At 46.5% G+C, this 21,024-nt stretch overlaps 3 protein-coding genes across 6 annotated transcripts; 2 read left to right on the forward strand and 1 right to left on the reverse strand.

Moving 5' to 3' along the window:
• Nucleotides 1–974: 974 nt before the first annotated feature.
• LOC115534055 (WD repeat-containing protein 20) lies at nt 975–6,619 on the reverse strand. 2 transcript variants are annotated; one of them, XM_030344649.1, is made up of 4 exons: nt 6,116–6,619; nt 4,565–4,747; nt 2,973–4,409; nt 975–2,666 (listed from the first exon to the last, which is right to left on the reverse strand). In XM_030344649.1, exons 1-4 carry the CDS (start codon nt 6,362–6,364, stop codon nt 2,610–2,612), a joined length of 1,926 nt encoding a protein of 641 aa, XP_030200509.1. In that variant the 5' UTR covers nt 6,365–6,619; the 3' UTR covers nt 975–2,609. The 2 variants fall into 2 exon arrangements, with proteins under 2 accessions (XP_030200509.1, XP_030200511.1); XM_030344651.1 differs by having other exon boundaries at nt 975–2,824; nt 6,116–6,618.
• On the forward strand, nt 5,944–12,499 carry hsp90aa1.1 (heat shock protein 90, alpha (cytosolic), class A member 1, tandem duplicate 1). 3 transcript variants are annotated; one of them, XM_030344648.1, is made up of 11 exons: nt 5,944–5,967; nt 8,769–8,915; nt 9,034–9,400; nt 9,495–9,628; nt 9,731–10,030; nt 10,142–10,307; nt 10,421–10,611; nt 10,826–10,973; nt 11,091–11,359; nt 11,636–11,969; nt 12,093–12,499. In XM_030344648.1, exons 2-11 carry the CDS (start codon nt 8,769–8,771, stop codon nt 12,197–12,199), a joined length of 2,163 nt encoding a protein of 720 aa, XP_030200508.1. In that variant the 5' UTR covers nt 5,944–5,967; the 3' UTR covers nt 12,200–12,499. The 3 variants fall into 3 exon arrangements, with proteins under 3 accessions (XP_030200508.1, XP_030200507.1, XP_030200506.1); XM_030344647.1 differs by lacking the exon at nt 5,944–5,967 and adding an exon at nt 6,153–6,281; XM_030344646.1 differs by lacking the exon at nt 5,944–5,967 and adding an exon at nt 7,534–7,758.
• Nucleotides 12,500–12,611: 112 nt separating this feature from the next.
• hsp90aa1.2 (heat shock protein 90, alpha (cytosolic), class A member 1, tandem duplicate 2) lies at nt 12,612–20,010 on the forward strand. Its single transcript, XM_030344645.1, has 11 exons — nt 12,612–12,794; nt 14,220–14,369; nt 14,737–15,103; nt 15,233–15,366; nt 15,629–15,970; nt 16,423–16,588; nt 16,746–16,936; nt 17,749–17,896; nt 18,143–18,411; nt 18,969–19,302; nt 19,604–20,010. The coding sequence occupies exons 2-11, from the start codon at nt 14,220–14,222 to the stop codon at nt 19,711–19,713; spliced, it is 2,211 nt and encodes a 736-aa protein (XP_030200505.1). The 5' UTR covers nt 12,612–12,794; the 3' UTR covers nt 19,714–20,010.
• The last annotated feature ends 1,014 nt before the right edge of the window (nt 20,011–21,024 follow it).

The raw sequence follows: 21,024 nt of genomic DNA on the forward strand, positions 1-21,024 counted from the left end.
CGTCTATTCACAGATGCAAACCCACTACTGAGCGGCACGGGGGCTTTGACCTGCTCCGTTCCCGACCTGGGCCCGTACACCCCTCCTTAGACGACCTGGTGGTCCAAGGCTCCCCCAGAACCACCATATCGATACCGAACTTAGCATGGACACCCGTTCAACATAGTCCGGTACAGTGCAGAGCTCCTCAGCTCAATCGAACCACCAACCTCAGCCTCCCAGTGACTTGGATTAGAGGCACGCGCCACCGTACCCGGCGGAGTTCAACTGGAAGGAATTGAGTGACATCGCCGACACAGCCCTGCCGTCATATCTGAGGCAAGTAAACAAAATTTAAATGGATTATGATCATTGCTCATTCATATCACTCAGAGAATAATGACAATCACCGCTTCTACAAATGTGAGATATGATCTTCCTATGAAATCTTCATCACAATTCCAAATACTTTGTTCATTAATAACATGGAATTTTCTTTGAGGCTTCATCACGCACATACTTTTACCCACATCTCGGGTAGGTTGTACGCTTTCATTTAAATATATTTAGCTTGTATATCAATACATCAATGCCCGGATTCATGTCTTTAAGTACATTATCTTCTGTCCCGTGGCAGATATTTCACTTCCGCTTTAGCAGATTCAAATTAATTTACATATTTTCCCAGGACAACAGGCAATTTATTTTACTATTATTTTGTTTTAATAAAATTCATAATAAATCACCCACAATTTACTCAAGGTTCCCTATATTTTAAGTATATTCTGCCAATGCTATGATATTGATAAGCCATCTTAGATGCTTTCCTCAATAGATTTTTCCCGCTGTATGATTGACAGATCAGCCAACATGATGGTAGTCGATACTGCATGGAGTTAGTTTGATATATTGTAATGGTCAATAAAGTCACACAGGATGGTCCCATTGGATCCCTTTAAATCACAGACACACAGTAAAAGACTGGAGATCATAGGCATGGTCAGTCAAAGCTGTTTAATAGGCGTCACATTGAGGAAAAGGCTCCCACTAAGATTTCCTCATGAAGTCGTTCACCTTAAGCACACCCACGCACACACACACCCCCATCCAGTATTGACAATCGTCAATAATGGACACAGTGTCAACTGACGGTTCACCAGTTCAGCGTATGTTATGAGCTCCCACTGCCCCCATGCACGCATGGCGCTCTATCAGTCTCGGTCTAAGTGATTTCACATCGATGGTTCTTTCCGAATGGGACTGATGCGAACTGATGGGAGGGGCTATGTTTGCCTTAACCTGTGGTGTACCTGAGCTCTGAGTGATGGCTGAATAAGGGTGCGGAAGACCCGCCTACCTGCCTAGGTCATTAGCATCTGCAGCAACAGGCTTGCTAGTAGTCAGCGCTACCTGTTAAATAAGAGGATTTCATAGACTCTTCTTCTATATAAACATTTCGTTAAGGAAAAATACACCTGAATTCTCTTATATACAACAGAAGACAAAAAAAACATAACCTGCATATTCGTTATTCATTTTTAATATGTATATTTTCTGTATTAGAAATATCGCTATTTTTTCTGAAATTTACTAGTTTAATAACCATTTCACCCATAAATCATAGAATTACAATATATACATAAATAATACAGAACCCATTTAATCATAAACAATATTAAAATATATGTTCAATAGATACAAATGTTTTTTAATCCTATATTTCAACAACCCTAACAGGAAGTCCTTAGACACTCAGTTGTAAAGCCATTCTCCTCAAACTATTAAGTGCAAACAATTTTTCTAAAAAATAAAGACAAAAACAGATTGCAGCATCCAGCGTCGAGAGCAGGGGGGGGGGGTGTTACACGAGTCATGTGTGAAGTGCTTCTGAAGCCGTCTTTGATTTGAATTCGCTCACGTGTCGACGCACCTCATCCCAAATCGTAAATGAATGGAAAACCCAACAGTAAGACAGACACAACAAACAGTGCAAAATATAGTTAAGATGGGTGATCTGATTAGGTTTAAAAGCTTTTCTGTAGTTGAGGAACAACACAGGGATGAGAAGCCACCGCACTCTCCGAGGCCCGGGACTAAAGCGACCCCTTGCCGTCTTCCCTCATTATCTGCAGTCCATGGCAGATTAGATGATATAGGTGCAACACACACACACACACACACACACACACACACACACACACGCACGCACACGCCTTGGTCATCCTGACGTACAATGTAAGCTTGCACAGATGTCAAAGCTTACATGAAGATGTGCCTTGCCTACTCCTAAACCAACAGGCCCCTCAACAGGCCAAGTCTAGCCTATTTCCTAAATGATGCCTATTTGATTACACTCAACACACCAACACACTTCCCTCCCCTTACGATCTCCTAGACCACCTTTCATGCTCACTCCCAAATGCCCTTCTCTCTCTCGGCCAGTAAGCTGCAGGTTTCGACCAGATTGGCCAATTATTTGCTATTGAATGTAAAGCAACCCGAGTGTCGGGGCATCCTGGCGGCGGCGGGGACGGCGCTCGCGGTGTGTGCTAACGGAGCAGCGCTGCGGGGCCTGGCCCGGATCAACACCCTTAGTCGGGCTGTGGAGCTGTGGACCAGCAGCACCTGGGCTATACTACGGTCCCTCTGGGAGGGGTGGCCGTGTGGCTCTGGGATGAGAGCAATCCCTGTGGAAAGACAAGACAGGCAGAGACACTTTGATAACCAACCAGGCAGTGATTTTTTTTTTTTATACATTAAAAAGGTGAGGGGTGTAGTTGGCACACAAGTGGGAGGGGGGGGGTCATCATCCGGAAAGAGGCAAGTCTTCAACAGCCGTTCAAACCTGCGGATCGAGGAGTATCGTATTGAAGTAGTTGAGGAATGGAGAAGCGTTTAGTCGGGGGTGGGTAGGTGGGTGGGGTGCCTGGATGACTCTAGGGGGGGGGGGGGGGGGGTCACATCACCGAGTCCACCACGGGCCTGTCACTCACCACTTTCCCGGGCCGGGCCCATGTGCAAACAAAGCCTTCCTGACACGCTGTGACCAGACAGTCCTCCAGGAATATCAACACGGTGAGTCTCTCGTGCGCGATCTTCTTGCACACCAGCGGCTCCAGCAGGGGCACCTCCTCCATGCGGGGGCACAGGGTGGTCCCCAGGGTCTTTGCCGCGTCGGCCTTGGCCGTCCGCGAGGAGCTGAGCTGGTTGAGCTTGTCGCTGCTCTTGCTGTTGATGTGCCCCATGCTGTGGTTCCTCTTGTGGTCCTTCTCGTGGCGGTCCTTGCGCGAGTCGTGCAACGACAGCGTGGCGAACTTGCTCACCCCCGTTGCGATGAAGGTGCTGTCTATGATGCTGCCGCCCTTGCTGGCGGGGGTGGTAGTGGTGGGCGTGGGCGTGGGGGTTGCCGTGGTGGTGCTGCTGTTGCTGCTCGGGTGGCTGTTGGGTGTAGTGCCCCCTTGGGGGTTGGAGTGTGGTAGGCTGTTAGACCGCGGCAGGGTGGCCGGAAGGGAATTAGTAGTGTTGCCACTGTTATTACCACTAGTGCTCCCCGTATTGCTGCCATTCGTCCCGCTCGAGGCGGCGGCGGCGGTGGTGGTGGCAGCGGTGACGGTGCCAGCCGCAGGGGAGCTGGTGGCACTCATGACATTCGTGTGAGTCCTGGTCCGAGATAGGGGAAGATGTGGGAAGAGAATGTCCTCTGTGAGGTCCCACAGACACATCTGTGTGTCCTGGCCCACCGAGCCGAAACGGTAGGTGACGCTCACCGGCCTGCCATCCGTCGAGTTCCTCTTGGAGAGCCGCGACTGGGCGCTGTTGGCCCGGTCCCGCCCCACCCCAAAGTTAGTCTGCTCGTGGTACTCCTCGTCGCTGCCACTGAACTCCGCCGGGAGGTCGCTGTCCTCCACGCTGGTGGTGCAGTGGTCGAACGCCACCACGCTCACCCACGACTTGTGCCCGTGGCCGCGCGCGATCACCCTGCAGTCCGAGAACGACCACACGGTCACCAGGTCGTCCTCCCCGCCGGCCACGATGTACTGTCCGTCGGGGCTCCAGCACACGCAGAGCAGCCCGCCGAAGTAGCTCTTCATGGTCCCGTGGAGCTCGGCGGCGTCGAAGCCGAACACGCGCAGGAAGCCGTCCTGGCTGGCGCACGCCAGGAACTTCCCGTCGGGCGAGAAGGCAAACTCGTTGAGGGCGCCCTCGCCCACCGTCCAGCGAAGCAGGGGGTTGCGGGCCGACTTGCTCTTGCAGGTGTGCACGGCGTAGTTCTCCCCTTGCTTGAGCAGCTGGTAGTTGGGCGGCGTGGTGCCGCAGGTGTTCTCCACGTTGTAGAGGTACATGCTCCCACTGGAGTGGGCCACCAGGAACAGGCTCTCGGAGCCGGGGACCCACCGGACGCAGGTGACCCGCGACTTGTCGATCAGCCTCTGGGTGGGACGCAGAAGGAGGAGGACGTACACGGGGATGGGTTACTAATGAGGAGGTGACACGATTCAGAAGATTCCCCCCACACACTAAACATGAATATCAAGCATTCAGAAGCCACAGTGAAATGGATGCGACAGGCTTGCATAGCACCCACTTCTTCGTTGAATAGCTTGCTGGTTTCCTTCTTTATGGGGTCGATGAGCTGCACCTGGCCGGCTGAAAAGCCCACAAGCAGGGAGACGCTGTCAGCTGTAGCCGTGAGGGGGTTGAAGTCGTGACATGTCGGCTGCGTTCCTTTGTATATCCTCTTATCTATCGGTTTGCTAAGATCAGCAGCCTGTGAGCGAAAAAACAAGAGCAACAAAGAAATGTCAGGGGAGTCTATGGCAGAGGTTCTTAGTTTTTTATTAACAATGTCATACCTCAATGTCTTGCATATCAAAAGGAAGAGGCGATGAAACAAAACATCCCTATTCCCACGACGGCAGCACCACAGCTGGCTTTTCGTTACAATTAAGCTAACAAGTATGGGCTTGAAAGGCAGCTCTATAGATGACTAATTTTGTCATAAATTAATTCATGGAGTTATGTACAGCATTCTGCACCACTCTACACATGACACTAATCAACAACATTGCAAGTGCATACAAAGAGGTCTAGCTGCAATGACATCATCACTGCAAATCAAACCACTTGGTTCACATGGCCAGAGAGTGCAGACATAGTGAGTCAGCCTCCATCACAACTAAACATCCTCCAAAACAGCATTCAACATTCACAAACAAACATTCAGTGTGACAGCAAAATGCGCCTTTTTAACTACCATGGAGACACAAATGCCAACTTGGCATGGAGACTGCTGAATAAACAATTAATGCCAACAACATATCCCAGAGCTGTCCACCAAGGTTAAACCAAGTCATTAGGGGAAGCCACCCCTTCCTTGTTTAGACCCTGTCATGTTACATAAGCAAAGTGAGACGCTGTCCACCCATTGACTATAAACACGGGAAGCTTTGGGATGTCTAGTGAGCCCAGCCGCAGGCGACTAAGAGGACGTCTCGACCTGTTAATCGCCATTCCCTCCCTGGAGTGCCCTTTCATGACACCATAAGGCTTATCGGATTGCTCTTAATGGTGATAACCTCACCACTTTTGCACTTCTACAGACAGCTTGGATCATCCTCTTTGCATCTCTGCATGCATTCGGTTTCACAAAGATCAATGTGCGTCAAGTATGATCAACTTGGATAAATTCACGCTTAAAACATTGACCCCTTCAGAGACTCAACAGAAAGTTGCTCCCACATGACCCAACGCTGATGTGTGAAACAAAAAGCATTCCTACGCAAAGACGACGACCCAGGCTGTCCGTGGAGGTGCAACAGTGGCGGGTCTGTCTGACCCCCATTAAACCCAAACAAATGAGTCCTATATTTCAACGAACAGGGCGCACTACGGGGGGCACGTCGACCACAGAGGCTGCGACGCGGACGTCCTGGTGAAACCTTCCTGGAAGAAACCAAAACAAACAGTGACGGAGTGACGGAGCTGGGGGTGAGCTGTCTGGCCTGGTCCGACCATCTGCGCACTTTATCCACACAGCCCCCCCGAGAGTGACCCCTGACGGCCCCGTCAGCCGGATGACATGGTCGGCTGGGGCTGGGACACGGGGGATAGTTTGTGGGACGCAGTGACGGGTTACCTTTCGGACGCCTTTGTAGATGTAGAAGTAGAGCTCCCTTCCCACATTGAAGCAGATCCTGTCGCCGTTGCCCGACTGGTCGTTGACGTTGACGAACGACACCTTGACGGGGTTGGAGCCCTGCGAGTTGAAGGGCACTCTGTTCGGGCGGCTGTATTCCGAGTGGGTGAGGAGTTTGTAGACGCCTTCGCGGGTCGTGAATTGAGTTTTGATTTCGTTCGTCTCCTTCCCTCCTCCCTCCGCCGCCATCTTGAAAACTGGCGTTCATGCCGCTGAGCGGAGCCCGGATCTTACGCAGTGCGCAGGCGCGGCCGTAGTGGAGAGCGCGCAGGCGTCCTCTGCTTGTTTGTTTGTTTGTTTGAATAGTGTCTCTTGGAAATGTGTCTCAGAGCCGTGTGTTTGTTATATAAGGCGTGATGCATGCACTTTAATGTTCACCGAGAACTGAAGTAATTCCATGAAGTAGGGGTCGTTTGGGTGTCCAATCGTAATGGTGGGCCTATCTGTCCCAGTCCCCCCCCCCCCCCTAATTTGGACCTGGGCTGGTGTGTTAATACCCTTGGCTGGTAGCCAATGTAATTATCATTGAAAATCTCAACATATACATTGTCTAATCCTTTTTATTGCTTGAGTTGAAATGGTAGGCTTACTCATGATACTTGGATAGACCAAAATAATCAGACTAAAAAAATATAATCTCAATGCCATCTCTTGTGTTACACAAGACAGTGGTACAGTCTGCATGCAATCAACTGGAAATATATTATATTGCGTAACCAGTCATAGAGCATACGACAACGCCATCATTTGGTAAACAAAAAAAAAGATCCAGTTAAAACAGCTACACTAGACCAGAACCTTCTAGTCATTTCTACAGTTCTACTGGCCTTCATAAAAAAGATTTACAAAAGAATGTTTTCCAAATCATTGTCCTCATAATTATACCCATAGCCTATATGTTAAGTAATACGCAGGACTACATAGACCGACCTGATAAAGATTTGCAAAGGCCTTCATCCAAAGGCAAATCATCACAGTAAGCACCCATTCAGAAGCTCATGTAAATGTGCATAATGCGCTTCAACGGCTATCCCCTATGCCTGTGAAACCTGTGATGATAACTTAAATCTGGGATCAATCTGGACCAACTGAAGACTGGGGCCTTGTGTCTTCTTTCAAAGCTTTGGGGCCAGCGTCGGTATTCTTCCCTGCCTTGGCGGCAGGTGTTGGAACAGGCCGCAGAACCTCACAGCTGTGACACCGACCGGAGGTCTGGGAGATAGGGTGGGCCAGGCCCGGGACAGGCTATCAGGAAAGCCCTCTTGTCTGAGTGACATGCACCCCTTGTGACTCTGTGGCCCTATAAGGGCACATGAAGTTTAGGGCTCAGGAGACCCTTCCCTACCCCCCACCCAGCCAATACCCATACTGTAGTGGGCAATTCTTCTGGAAGCTTCTGAATGGGTTCTTCGAGAAGCCCCCCCCTTGAGTATAAAAAGACAGATGCATGTGGAAGGGCTAGTACATAGAGAAAGAAGCCACGAGAAGACTTTACTCAAACCAAGAGGAGAGAAGCACATATTTGGAGAGCTTGAGGTGGACATATTCTAAGATAAAGTTCAAACAAGACTATCCTAGTAAAGGTAAGGCTGGACTATCGAGGCAAACTAGTCGTTGTTTAATTCATAGTATTCAGTTTAATTCAGATTTCAATGGAGTTTAACGTTTGCAGAGAGAATTTAAAATGGGTTTAAATGCAGTGGATGAGTGCTCGGTACAATATAAACCCGTGAGTCTCTTAATGATTGATGAGGAAGGGGTTATTTGAGTTGTTTCTATTCTCTGAATGACTTTGAGAGGCCATAAAGTGTAAAGAGCACATGGCTTACAGCATGACCCCCTAGGAGCAGCAATGGCCGCTTAGCAAAAAGAGCAGTGAAGGAGTTTCTTTCTGCAGCCCTACTCATATACTCTTAACAGTTATCAGGGACATTTTACTGATACATAGGAATAAATGCGGGTATTCAGAAATTCTACTACTACACTACAATAACTAATACTACTACTAGACTGATGAGAACTGCTACTACTACCATCACCAAACTACAGTACACAAATAAGTATAATATATTATTTGATAGAATCATAAGGAAAGTCTATATTGTCTTTCCTTCTAAAGATATATCTCCATAAACCTACATTCATACATTTGCTTATTGCAGGCCTTTCACTACAGGCCTATAATTAAACAAAGTTTTCTTGATACAAATCTAAATTAAATAATCATATATTGTATTTAAATGTAATAATCATATGTTGCATTTCCTTATTTGCCAGACATGTTAACCTTATTCTCAGTCTTTTTAGAGTGGGCTTCATGCGACACACCTCGCAGCTGTTGGCAGCCGGGTGTGAAAGGCATGGTAGACCCCTCCCCTTTTCTGAACTGCCCATCTTTGATTGGCAGAAGGAACATGTGTAACAGGAGCCTAGCAGTTCCCATATCACCCCCGAATTGCAATGCACTCACTTACAGGCGTGGGGGGGGGGGGGGGGGGGGATGCGCTTTAAACAATTCAAAGGACAAATTGTTGTTTCTATTTGCAATCTCTAGGCTTTGTTTCTAACATTATTATATTCTCTCATGATTCAGATGCCAGGGAAAGCCGGTACCATGGAGGAGGAAGCGGAGACCTTTGCCTTCCAGGCTGAGATCGCTCAGCTTATGTCTCTGATCATCAACACCTTCTATTCCAACAAAGAGATCTTCCTTAGGGAGCTCATCTCCAACTCTTCTGATGTGAGTAAAATCAATTGATTTGTTATCATTAGTTTTAGCCATATGAAAACCCTTACTCAAACTGTTAACAACTTAACATCAAGCATTGATGTTTAACTTTTGTATTCCATTCGCGCAGGCCTTGGACAAAATCCGATATGAAAGCTTGACGGACCCAACCCGACTTGAGACCTGCAAGGAGCTGAAGATTGAAATCAGACCCGACCTGCGCACTCGCACCCTCACCCTGATCGACACCGGCATCGGCATGACCAAGGCCGACCTGATCAACAACCTGGGAACCATCGCCAAGTCTGGCACCAAGGCCTTCATGGAGGCCCTGCAGGCGGGAGCCGACATCTCCATGATCGGACAGTTCGGCGTGGGTTTCTACTCAGCCTACCTGGTGGCAGAGAGGGTGACCGTCATCACCAAGCACAACGATGATGAGCAGTACATCTGGGAGTCAGCGGCTGGAGGCTCCTTCACAGTCAAAGTTGACACCGGTAAGACTACCCTTCACTCGACCTCCAGCTCTTGGATTGTAGAGCATTCATACACAGCCTTGCATCAACTGACTCCTCGCTCCGTCGCTTTCAGGTGAGGACATTGGCCGCGGCACCAGGGTGATCCTGCACCTCAAGGAGGACCAGTCTGAATACTGTGAGGAGAAACGCATCAAGGAGGTGGTGAAGAAGCACTCGCAGTTCATCGGTTACCCCATCACCCTTTACGTAAGTTCTCCCTTGACTTTAATGCTACTCACTTTATGAGCATGTTATACTTCAACCTCAGCCCAACGACCGACACTTCATTAATCTTAAAACTTATTCCAGGTTGAGAAGGCCAGGGAGAAGGAGGTGGACCTGGAGCAGGGAGAGGAGGAGCTGGAGAAGGATGTGGATAAGGACAAGGACGCGCCAAAGATCGAGGACGTGGGCTCGGACGAGGATGAGGACACCAAGGACAGCACGAAGAAGAGGAAGAAGATGGTCAAGGAGAAGTACATGGATGCCGAGGAGCTGAACAAGACCAAGCCCATCTGGACCCGTAACCCAGACGACATCACGAACGAAGAGTACGGAGAGTTCTACAAGAGTCTCACCAATGACTGGGAGGACCACCTGGCTGTCAAGGTAGGCCTAAAGTTCGGCAAATCAAACTGCGATGCTTCTGTATTCTCCATTCAAGTAGCAATGTCCTTTGGCGCAAAGAGTTAAGAATGTCCTTTCTTTGGTCTCTGCCAGCACTTTTCCGTGGAGGGCCAACTGGAGTTCCGTGCGCTGCTCTTCCTGCCCAGGAGGGCTTCCTTCGACCTCTTTGAGAACAAGAAGAAGAAGAACAACATCAAGCTGTACGTGCGCAGGGTCTTCATCATGGACAACTGCGACGAGCTGATGCCCGAGTATCTCAGTGAGTGTCACGCTAATGCTAAAATAAAGTGTGAGCTTTTATCACCACGATATGAACTGAAGTGTGTGTAATAACAATGACCCTTGTCTCCCTCCCCCCCCCTCCCCCATTAGACTTCATAAAGGGTGTGGTGGACTCTGAGGACCTCCCCCTGAACATCTCCCGAGAGATGCTGCAGCAGAGCAAGATCCTGAAGGTCATTCGGAAGAACCTGGTGAAGAAGTGCCTGGATCTCTTCACCGAGCTGGCCGACGACAAGGAGAACTACAAGAAGTGCTACGAGCAGTTCTCCAAGAACATCAAGGTTGGTTTCAGGCCGCTTGGCCTCTCCCCGCCTTGTTTTTGCTATCAGTTGTTATAGCTCACCTGGACAATTCTGCAACCATTTGTATGTATTTATTTGTATTCAGTGGTCATTTTTTGTTTTAAAGATATAGGTTGGTAATTATTCAATGTATATTTAAATATTTTAAATAATAATTTTTAATAATCACTAAATGTAACTTTCTGCCTCATAGCTTGGTATCCATGAAGACGCCCAGAACAGGAAGAAGCTGTCGGAGCTCCTCCGGTACTACACCTCCACCACTGGTGATGAGATGGTCTCCCTCAAGGACTACGTGTCTCGCATGAAGGAGAACCAGAAACACATCTACTACATCACCGGTTCGTAGCTTCAGCTGGATGTATTATAATTCTTTTGAATCGATGGTTCTCGCTGATGCTTCCTTTTCCAAGAGGCTCTGAATCTGATTTTTTTTGTGTGAATTTCTGTTTGTTCAGGTGAGACCAAGGACCAGGTGGCCAACTCGGCCTTTGTGGAGCGCCTTCGCAAGGCCGGGCTGGAGGTAATCTACATGATCGAGCCCATTGATGAGTACTGCGTCCAGCAGCTGAAGGAGTACGACGGCAAGAACCTGGTGTCGGTCACCAAGGAGGGCCTGGAGCTGCCCGAGGACGACGACGAGAAGAAGAAGGGGGAGGAGCTGAAGCTTAAGTTTGAAAATCTCTGCAAGATCATGAAGGACATCCTTGATAAGAAGATTGAGAAGGTAAATATCCCCTTTAATTCAAAGATGAGACATTTTATCGATGCAGTATATCCCTCCTGTCATCGCATCTTTGCCTTTCACAGCCTACAGCAGTTTCAAAAACTTTTTTATTGATATTGTTACTTAATATTTCGTTCTTAATCCTTCTTATTCAATATTATGTTAATATTTTGTATGTATCCTGTTGCTCAAAATATTCTAAGCACCAACTTCACAGCGGTAATCAATTATATTCCTGAGACACATCACCCTCATTATCCTGTTCCTCCACCACAGGTCTCCGTCTCCAACCGCCTGGTCTCCTCCCCTTGCTGCATCGTCACCAGCACGTACGGCTGGACCGCCAACATGGAGCGGATCATGAAGTCCCAGGCCCTCCGAGACAACTCCACCATGGGCTACATGACGGCAAAGAAGCACCTGGAGATCAACCCCACGCACCCCATCTTGGAGACCCTGAGGCAGAAGGCGGAGGTGGACAAGAACGACAAGGCCGTGAAGGACCTGGTGATCCTCCTGTTCGAGACCTCCCTGCTGTCTTCTGGCTTCACACTGGAGGATCCCGCCACACACGCCAACCGCATCTACAGGATGATCAAGCTGGGTCTGGGTGAGTAGCTGTCACTCACCGCGTGTGCGGAGACGAAACAGGCTGGAGATATCGGGATGATGGTTCTGGTTGTAGATCTCTGTCAAGGAATGTCTTGCTGATGGCTGTTTTCTCTCTCTTCAGGTATTGATGATGAGGCTGCGACTGAGGAAATCATTCAGCCCAGTGAGGAGGATATGCCCGTGTTGGAAGGGGACGAAGACACATCAAGAATGGAGGAAGTTGATTAAATTATTGTGTACTTATGTGCCGTCAACTTTCCTTCAACTTCGTCTTTTTTTTTTAATAGCATTAGTTCTTCCAGATATATTTTATTTTACAAAACTGCAATATTTTTTAAAATGTCATTTTAGCAAATTGTAACTACCTTAATTCATATTATTATAACAGTCCACCGTGGTTATATTCTAAATCAGGTGTCTAATTCAGACCTAATCAAAATGTTTTGATTTCGATCAGTCTTTTTGTACCTGTTAAATGTTTTTTAAGAAAGAAATCCGATTTATAATAAAAATGTATTTATACATGTTCTAAAATTGGTCTCACTATGACTCTTCGGGAAATTTCTCGACAACCTCGGTGGTCTTTGCGGAGCAGTCACCTCTCTCCAGAGCCCGCCTACGGAGCGACAAAACCTGATTGACAGTCCGACTAGCCTATCCGCGGCACGGCAGGGAACATTCGAGACTAGACCGTTCTCGAAGGTTTGAAGGCTTCGATATAAAGTGAGCCCAGCGTTATTCTGGTGACTTCATCCGGCTTGGCTGAGATTACACACAGGAGTCTGCACTTCCCGGCGGGATCTTCCTTAGACAGAAACTCAAGGTAAATAAATTAAGGCTCGATATAAGAAACCATATATCGCTAGGATGCTGGAGGGGCAAGTAGGCTACTTTAAATTGGTGCATTATTTTTTAATATAGGCTACTCAACTGTTAGGAAAACATTTGCGGTGCAATTGCTGCTATAACGTTACATTCGTTGGTAAAATTGAATGTATAAAATATAACACGCTGCGGATCATTCACTAGACCTATATATCGTCAAATACTATCTCCTAAAAAAAAAGTCCTGCATTATAATATTAATCCTGCATTAATGATTATTATAGTAGTTGGATGTTTCAAACTAGTATAACGGGGTTGTATTGTTTTGTGCTATTATTATTTTATTCCTGCTCAACATGCCTATTTATTTGGGCCAGTGGAAAAACTTTTTGATTACTTTTATTGTGGAGCATAATCGAGGTATTAGTGTCTGAGGAGACCGGTGTGATCTGCTGCTTCTCCCCGGGGTGCAGCAGCATCTCACATCGACCATCCACAGAGACGGATATTACACACATAATAATCCCTCTGTTTTAAATCGCTATTTAGATTAGAGGCCTGGGATGGTGAAATAGGATGATGCGTCCATGCTTAACGCGTGGAAAGGACCGTGAATTAAAACCATGGTAACGAGGAGGAGCTTTCCTCATAGGAGCTGAAGCGGCCAGACGGGATCCGTCTGGTAGTTTCTAGAACCTTGTTGTTCCCTCCTGAACCGATAGAGGGGCGGCACTTGGCAACGGCTCCTCACCGCGAAACATTTAGCCGTTGGTCTGCAAGGTTCATCCAAAGGTTGTCATGTGATGTTCAGTAAAAAGTAATGGCAAGCTTGCTTATATAATTCTAAGGCAGAAGCAGACCTTTCTTGTCCTGACCTGATTTAAGGATGGTTTATGTACAGAAAGTGTGGCGTTAGTAGGACACGCTCGGTTAACCACCAGGCCAGCATCAACTCGATGTCATCAGTTTATACCTCGTTAAATGATCATTACATTTTTTCAATTATCCTTTTTCCCAAGCTATGAACGGACCCAACTCAATCAATGGTATAATTATTATTCAGCTGACTCCAATTACATTTCTATTCAATTTTCCATGTTCACCAATTTAAATTGTGTTAATGAACATTAACAGTATCGGCAAGTTGCACAGCGTTTTTTATAAACTAATTTCAGTTAATGTCGACGGTACATTTGCATCTTTGCATTGCGTTTCTTGTATAAATAAAGGCATTCTATACTTATCTCTAAAACAAAGACAAGAAACCATGTCAATATTGTTTACCATGAAGTTAGAAACAGCCAGTTCCATTATTGCCTCAAATATGTGCAGACTGGTTAGAAATAAACTAAGATAAAAGGTATTTTCGTACAATGAATGCCATTCGCGTCAGTCTTGACATTTCCTTGCTGCCTCTGTCTAGATGCCTGAAGCACACGATCAACCCATGGAGGAAGAGGCTGAGACCTTTGCCTTCCAGGCTGAGATCGCTCAGCTTATGTCTCTGATCATCAACACCTTCTACTCCAACAAAGAGATCTTCCTTAGAGAGCTCATCTCCAACTCCTCCGATGTGAGTCGCTTGGAGAAGATAATCATCCAAGTTTCTGTGATGTTATACTTTTTTTTTAAATCTTTGTTATTCACAAAGGGAACATAATAATCCACAATAAATCAATGTACAGTACCGTACATTACACAATTCACCACATACCACAGATATAATTCCATTAATCTTTGGCCTAATGTGTTATATTTCCCTATGTTTGTGCAGTCAATTCCATTTCCATGTCGCCTAAGATTTTAAGATGAAGTATAATGAGGATAAACACTGCTTCAAAATTTGTAGCATAACTAAAACTGTGATCATGAAACCGTTAATCACTTCATTAAAACCTTAATCACTTCATGTAACCCATGAAACCATGTCTTCCTTACAGGCGTTAGACAAAATCCGTTACGAGAGTCTCACCGACCCCGCCAAGTTGGACTCGGGCAAGGACCTCAAGATCGAAATCATTCCCAACATCCCGGAGCGCACGCTCACCCTGATCGACACCGGCATCGGCATGACCAAGGCCGACCTGATCAACAACCTGGGAACCATCGCCAAGTCTGGCACCAAGGCCTTCATGGAGGCCCTGCAGGCGGGAGCCGACATCTCCATGATCGGACAGTTCGGCGTGGGTTTCTACTCAGCCTACCTGGTAGCGGAGAGGGTGACCGTTATCACCAAGCACATTGACGACGAGCAGTACATCTGGGAGTCCTCCGCCGGCGGTTCCTTCACGGTGAAGGTGGATAACGGTAAGTGAACGCTCTCACGGTTCTCCCAATCCGAGTTGGCCTCCGTAACTGGAGAATGACCGATATCCATCTGGGATCTCAGTTTTTCAAGATTTTATGTTTTTCGTTTTTTGTATGTTCTCTGAGCAGCTGAATCCATCGGGCGTGGCACCAAGGTGATCCTTCACCTGAAGGACGACCAGATCGAGTACATCGAGGAAAAACGCATTAAGGAGATCGTGAAGAAGCACTCGCAGTTCATCGGTTACCCCATCACGCTCTTTGTAAGAACAACAGGCACCTGTGACATGAGCTGCCTTGAATTAGAGCATTAAGATGGCTTCAAAATAAATCAATCAATGAAAACCTTTCAATCTTTAATTTTCGTGTCAAATAATGAATGAATCTATACATTTCTGATTGATGTATTCTTTCATTATTTTTCATGAAAATGAAATTCATTCATTTTCATAGGTCCTTGTCTTAACAACACGGTGGTTTGTATGGTGATATCTCACTAATGGACTGTGTGTGTGCTCATCTAAGATGGAGAAGGAGCGTGATAAGGAGGTGAGCGACGACGAGGCCGAAGGCGAGGACGGGGAGAAGAGCAAGGAGGAGCACGGCGAGGACGACGCGGACAAAGACGAGGACAAGCCCGAGATCGAAGACGTGGGCTCGGACGACGAGCACGACGACCACGACCACGGCGACAAGTGCTCGGACAAGAAGAAGAAGAAGAAGATCAAGGAGAAGTACATCGACCACGAGGAGCTGAACAAGACCAAGCCCCTTTGGACCCGTAACCCCGACGACATCACCAACGAGGAGTATGGGGAGTTCTACAAGAGTCTCACCAACGACTGGGAAGACCACCTGGCCGTCAAGGTACGGGGGCGGTGGTCTCAGCCAAGGGTTAACATTAGGGGCGGGAATCACGGGGTCCCTCACAATACTACATGCGATACACGGCCCACGATACTGATGAAATCGCGATATTGCGATTCTGCGATAATCTATATATATATCGCGATATATTTCTTAACTATGAATGCAAAATGACTGTGAAAAGGTAAAAGTGATGATGGTGAGTGAGGTACCCCTTTTCACTGTAAAGCGTCTTTGAGTGTCTAGGAAAGCGCTATATAAATTCAATCAATTATTATTTTCTTCTTATTATTATTATTATTAAAGAGCTTGATTTCTGTCATTATTGATAGTCCAAACTGAGTTTGCACCATAGTTGACATACATTCTTAGACGTTTAAACTGGGAAGGGTATTTCCTGAAGGGGAGAAGCAATGGGCGCCACTCACACCCGCTGTGCTTCCATTCCACAGCACTTCTCGGTGGAGGGTCAGCTGGAGTTCCGCGCGCTAATCTTCGTTCCGCGCCGCGCGCCCTTCGACCTCTTTGAGAACAAGAAGAAGAAGAACAACATCAAGCTGTACGTGCGCAGGGTCTTCATCATGGACAACTGTGACGAGCTCATCCCTGAGTATCTGAGTAAGTTGTGAGGACAACTCTGTCCACCGATTCATGAGAGTTCGGACCACCGGTTTGGCAGCCTTGTGTGAAATATTGAACCGTTGTTCCAACCGTGTCGTTGAGTTGCTACTTCGATAGGGCCAGACTAAGGACAAATTGTCTCTTCTGTTTTTAGACTTCATCAGAGGCGTGGTGGACTCTGAGGACCTCCCCCTGAACATCTCCCGAGAGATGCTACAGCAGAGCAAGATCCTGAAGGTCATCCGCAAGAACCTGGTGAAGAAGTGCCTAGAGCTCTTCATTGAGCTGGCAGAGGACAAGGAGAACTATAAGAAATGCTACGAGCAGTTCTCCAAGAACCTCAAGGTGGGGGACTTCAGATTATCAGTGGGCAATGTTGTGGCCCTCTTGAATTTGTATTGATCAAATCCTCGATCATCGTGGTCTTATTTGTTACTTGGATATTTTGTGTTGGATGAAGAAGACCAGCTACCGTCTCTAAACACTACGTCTGTCCCTGTGACCTAACCCTTACCACCTGGCTGATCCTCTTTCCCTATTAACAGCTTAAGCTGCTTGAGACGATTTGAAAGCTCCTTACTGCCATCTTCTGTCTTGTTTGTGGACTGACATCAGTGTTGTTAACAGAAACCTGGGCTCTCAATAATCAAGTTTTCCGTTCTGATTTTTTTTTCGTAAACCATGTGTACAATTTTAAAGGGGAGAGTAAAGGGGAGAGGTAGAGGTAGACATTTTACTGCCAACCACATTTGCTCTCATGCCACAGTCTTAGAAAGTTTAGTTTAGAAAGCTTACTCTAGTTTAAAGTGTACCGAGAAGGGTTGATTACACCTCTGTCTCAAGAATTTATATTTCACTCTGTGATAAATGTATATCCTTCATGTTTTTGCTGGACGTTTATTGACCATATATGGTTATTTAGGGGCTTACATATAAGGAGATTTGTTTTTTTTAATGTATGCCCAGCATCAGAACACTAGATTAATGCCAACTTTTGTCACACTTTTTGTGCGTATGTACAACCCAGATGTTATGCGCACGATAGAATTTAGAACCTCTTCTACCAACTCTAATAAATGAGGGCCCTGGCCTCTAAAGCTGGAATATAAAAAGCACCTACCTTGCCAATGATTCTAATCCATGGACATCCTTTTCAGCTGGGCATCCACGAGGACTCTCAGAACAGGAAGAAGCTGTCGGACCTGCTGCGGTACCACACCTCTGCTTCTGGAGACGAGCTGGTGTCCCTGAAGGACTATGTGACCCGCATGAAGGACTCCCAGAAACACATCTACTACATCACTGGTGTGTATGCTGGTTCACACAACACAACCATCTTCAGTCACAGGAAGATGTTCAGTGACCATGTTCTGCTTGTTTCTCATGGAAAGTGATAATGAAACCTATTTCCTTTGTGCTTTTGTGCCGACTTCATGAAGAGGCACGTTTTTGGTGTCCTTTTATAAATATCCTGGAATGTAAGAATACAGGTTGGCCATAAGAAAGGTCTTACATTTACCCAAAGATCTGACAAAAGTACCTGTGTTTCAGGTGAGACCAAAGAGCAGGTGGCCAACTCGGCCTTTGTAGAGCGCCTCCGCAAGGCCGGTCTGGAGGTCATCTACATGATCGAGCCCATTGATGAGTACTGCGTCCAGCAGCTGAAGGAGTACGACGGCAAGAACCTGGTGTCGGTCACCAAGGAGGGCCTGGAGCTGCCCGAGGACGACGACGAGAAGAAGAGGGGGGAGGAGAAGAAGTCTCAGTTTGAGAACCTGTGCAAAATCATGAAGGACATCTTGGAGAAGAAGGTGGAAAAGGTGAGAGGGAGAAACGGGTCTACCGACAAGTCACCAACTAGGCTGGGAGTGCAAGTCAACCCTAATACAGCCTAACCCTGATACAGCTCAATGTCAAACCATTTGAGGTTTGAATATAAATGCAATTTGAGGGGGAGGGGGAGGTGTTATCCCCATGGTTACGATCCCTGGAATTATTTTTTTCCTAGCTAGTACTCCTTGTTTATGATGAGCGATGGTTACCCTCTCTGGGAGGCAGTCAGGAATGTTAAGCGCTGCCCAGATAACGCACCACACAACCACACACAGTGTGTGTGCGGCATGGACCGGTCACAAACAGATTGGCCAGACTGGCCACACAGGAATAGGAGCTTGTTCTTTCTAAATCAAGGTAATGTTTTAGTAAAAATGGCACAGATTACTATGTTCAATGTCATGGGTGTTTAAAAACCAAGAGAACAGGCCTTTGGGTTCACTGGCACTTTAAGGAACACACTGGAACATGCCTCTATGTGTCAGTAATTACTCAACTTGTTTATTCTCTGTCTTTAACTGCCTGAATCCTTATCTTGTCCCAGGTCACCGTCTCCAACCGCCTGGTCTCCTCCCCTTGCTGCATCGTCACCAGCACGTATGGCTGGACCGCCAACATGGAGCGGATCATGAAGGCTCAGGCTCTCCGAGACAGCTCCACCATGGGCTACATGGCGGCTAAGAAGCACCTGGAGATCAACCCGGACCACTCCATCGTGGAAACGCTGAGGCAGAAGGCGGAGGTGGACAAGAACGACAAGTCTGTGAAGGACCTGGTGATCCTCCTGTTTGAGACGGCGCTGCTGTCCTCCGGGTTCACCCTTGATGACCCCCAGACCCACTCCAACCGCATATACAGGATGATCAAGTTGGGCCTTGGTAAGTACCTGGGCCACCAGCCCAGGGACAATAGACCCTTTACACACAGGCGGAAGCCTAGCACAAAAAGGGCCACTAATTATAGCTCTACTGCTCGTGTGCAGCACGGCACCTCATCCATTGTCCGAGTGTGATATCTTCACTACTTTAGTCTACGGCCTTCGCCCTGGTTCATAAACAGACTGTGTTTAGTTTTATGAGTGAGAACTGTGTTTGTCCTACGATGAGGTGTCATTGCATAGTCTGTAACTTTGGTCCAACATGGCCCCCGTTTGTTGACATGTGTCCCTCTTCCTCTCAGGCATCGACGAGGACGACCTGACCACGGACGAGCCAACGTCCGCCCCCGTGGAAGACATGCCTCCTCTGGAAGGAGACGAAGACACATCCAGGATGGAGGAGGTCGATTAGGATATCCCAGAATCCCTTCTGTTGTCTAGCTTTGGATTTAATATAACACAATGGAAAGTATTCAATGTGGTTGACTGACATTGAAACCTTGCATTGACTACATGCACCTGCAGTTCATTCCTTTTACAATTATTATTATTTTTTTGTTAATTTCAGTTTTTTTTCTATCATGTGTGTTTCTTTTGTTGGTATGCATTCCAAAGTTCCAAGTGTGTTCACACTTTTACTGTAAATAAATATTACTGTGATTTGGAATGGTGGTACCCAGAAGAAATAAAGTTGACCATGTTGACCAACTTTGGTTTCCAATAGATTTTTCCTGTATCAATCAATGATAATGTTGTCCTACTCTGCATGGATTAACAGGATTCTTGAGCAAGTTTGGACGACGCTGAAGTTGGCATCCGATTCGCAGCATCCGATTCAGCAGCTGGTCCACTTTAAATCGGTCCTGATTGAAAACCACTACACCTAGACTCTTCAAATCTGGACTAGATTATCACAGTGAGGCTATACATTATAATAAACATAGTTACAGATTTGTGAAACCTTTTTTCTATTTGTGAAAATGCAATACAGGCTAATTTTAATGCTTTTTAGGGGTCCAGACTGCATTAGAACTGGTCCTGATTGAAAACCACTACGCCTAGACTCTTCAAATCTAGACTAAATTATCACAGTGAGGCTATACATTATGTAAAACATAGTTTCAGATTTGTGAAACCTTTACCCTATTTGTGAAAATGCAATAAAGGCACATTTTAATGCTTTTTAGGGGTCCAGACCGCATTAGAACTGATCCTGATTAAAAACCACTACACCTAGACTCTTCAAATCTGGACTAAATTATCACAATGAGGCTATACATTATGTAAAACATAGTTTCAGATTTGTGAAACCTTTAACCTATTTGTGAAAATGCAATGCGGTCTGGACCCCTAAAAAGCATTCAAATAAGCCTGTATTGCATTTTCACAAATAGGGTAAAGGTTTCACAAATCTGAAACTATGTTTTACATAATGTATAGCCTCACTGTGATAATGTAGTCCCGATTTGAAGAGTCTAGGTGCAGTGGTTTTCAATCAGGACCGATTTGAAGATACTAAGTGGTTTTCAAGCCGAATCGAATGCTGCGAATCGGATGCCAACTTCAGCGTCGTCAAGTACGAAAGGTCTGGGAAATTACCTTAAAGTCTGGGCATTATTATGTATGGAAATTTAAAATAATTTGTTTATTAATACAAGTAAAAATATTATTTTATTTAAAAAGAGTGGCGACACATTAATATGATCATGAGTAAACCCTCAGG

The sequence above is a fragment of the Gadus morhua genome, chromosome 21, assembly GCF_902167405.1.
Source record: "Gadus morhua chromosome 21, gadMor3.0, whole genome shotgun sequence".
NCBI classification, from domain to species: Eukaryota; Metazoa; Chordata; class Actinopteri; order Gadiformes; family Gadidae; genus Gadus; species Gadus morhua.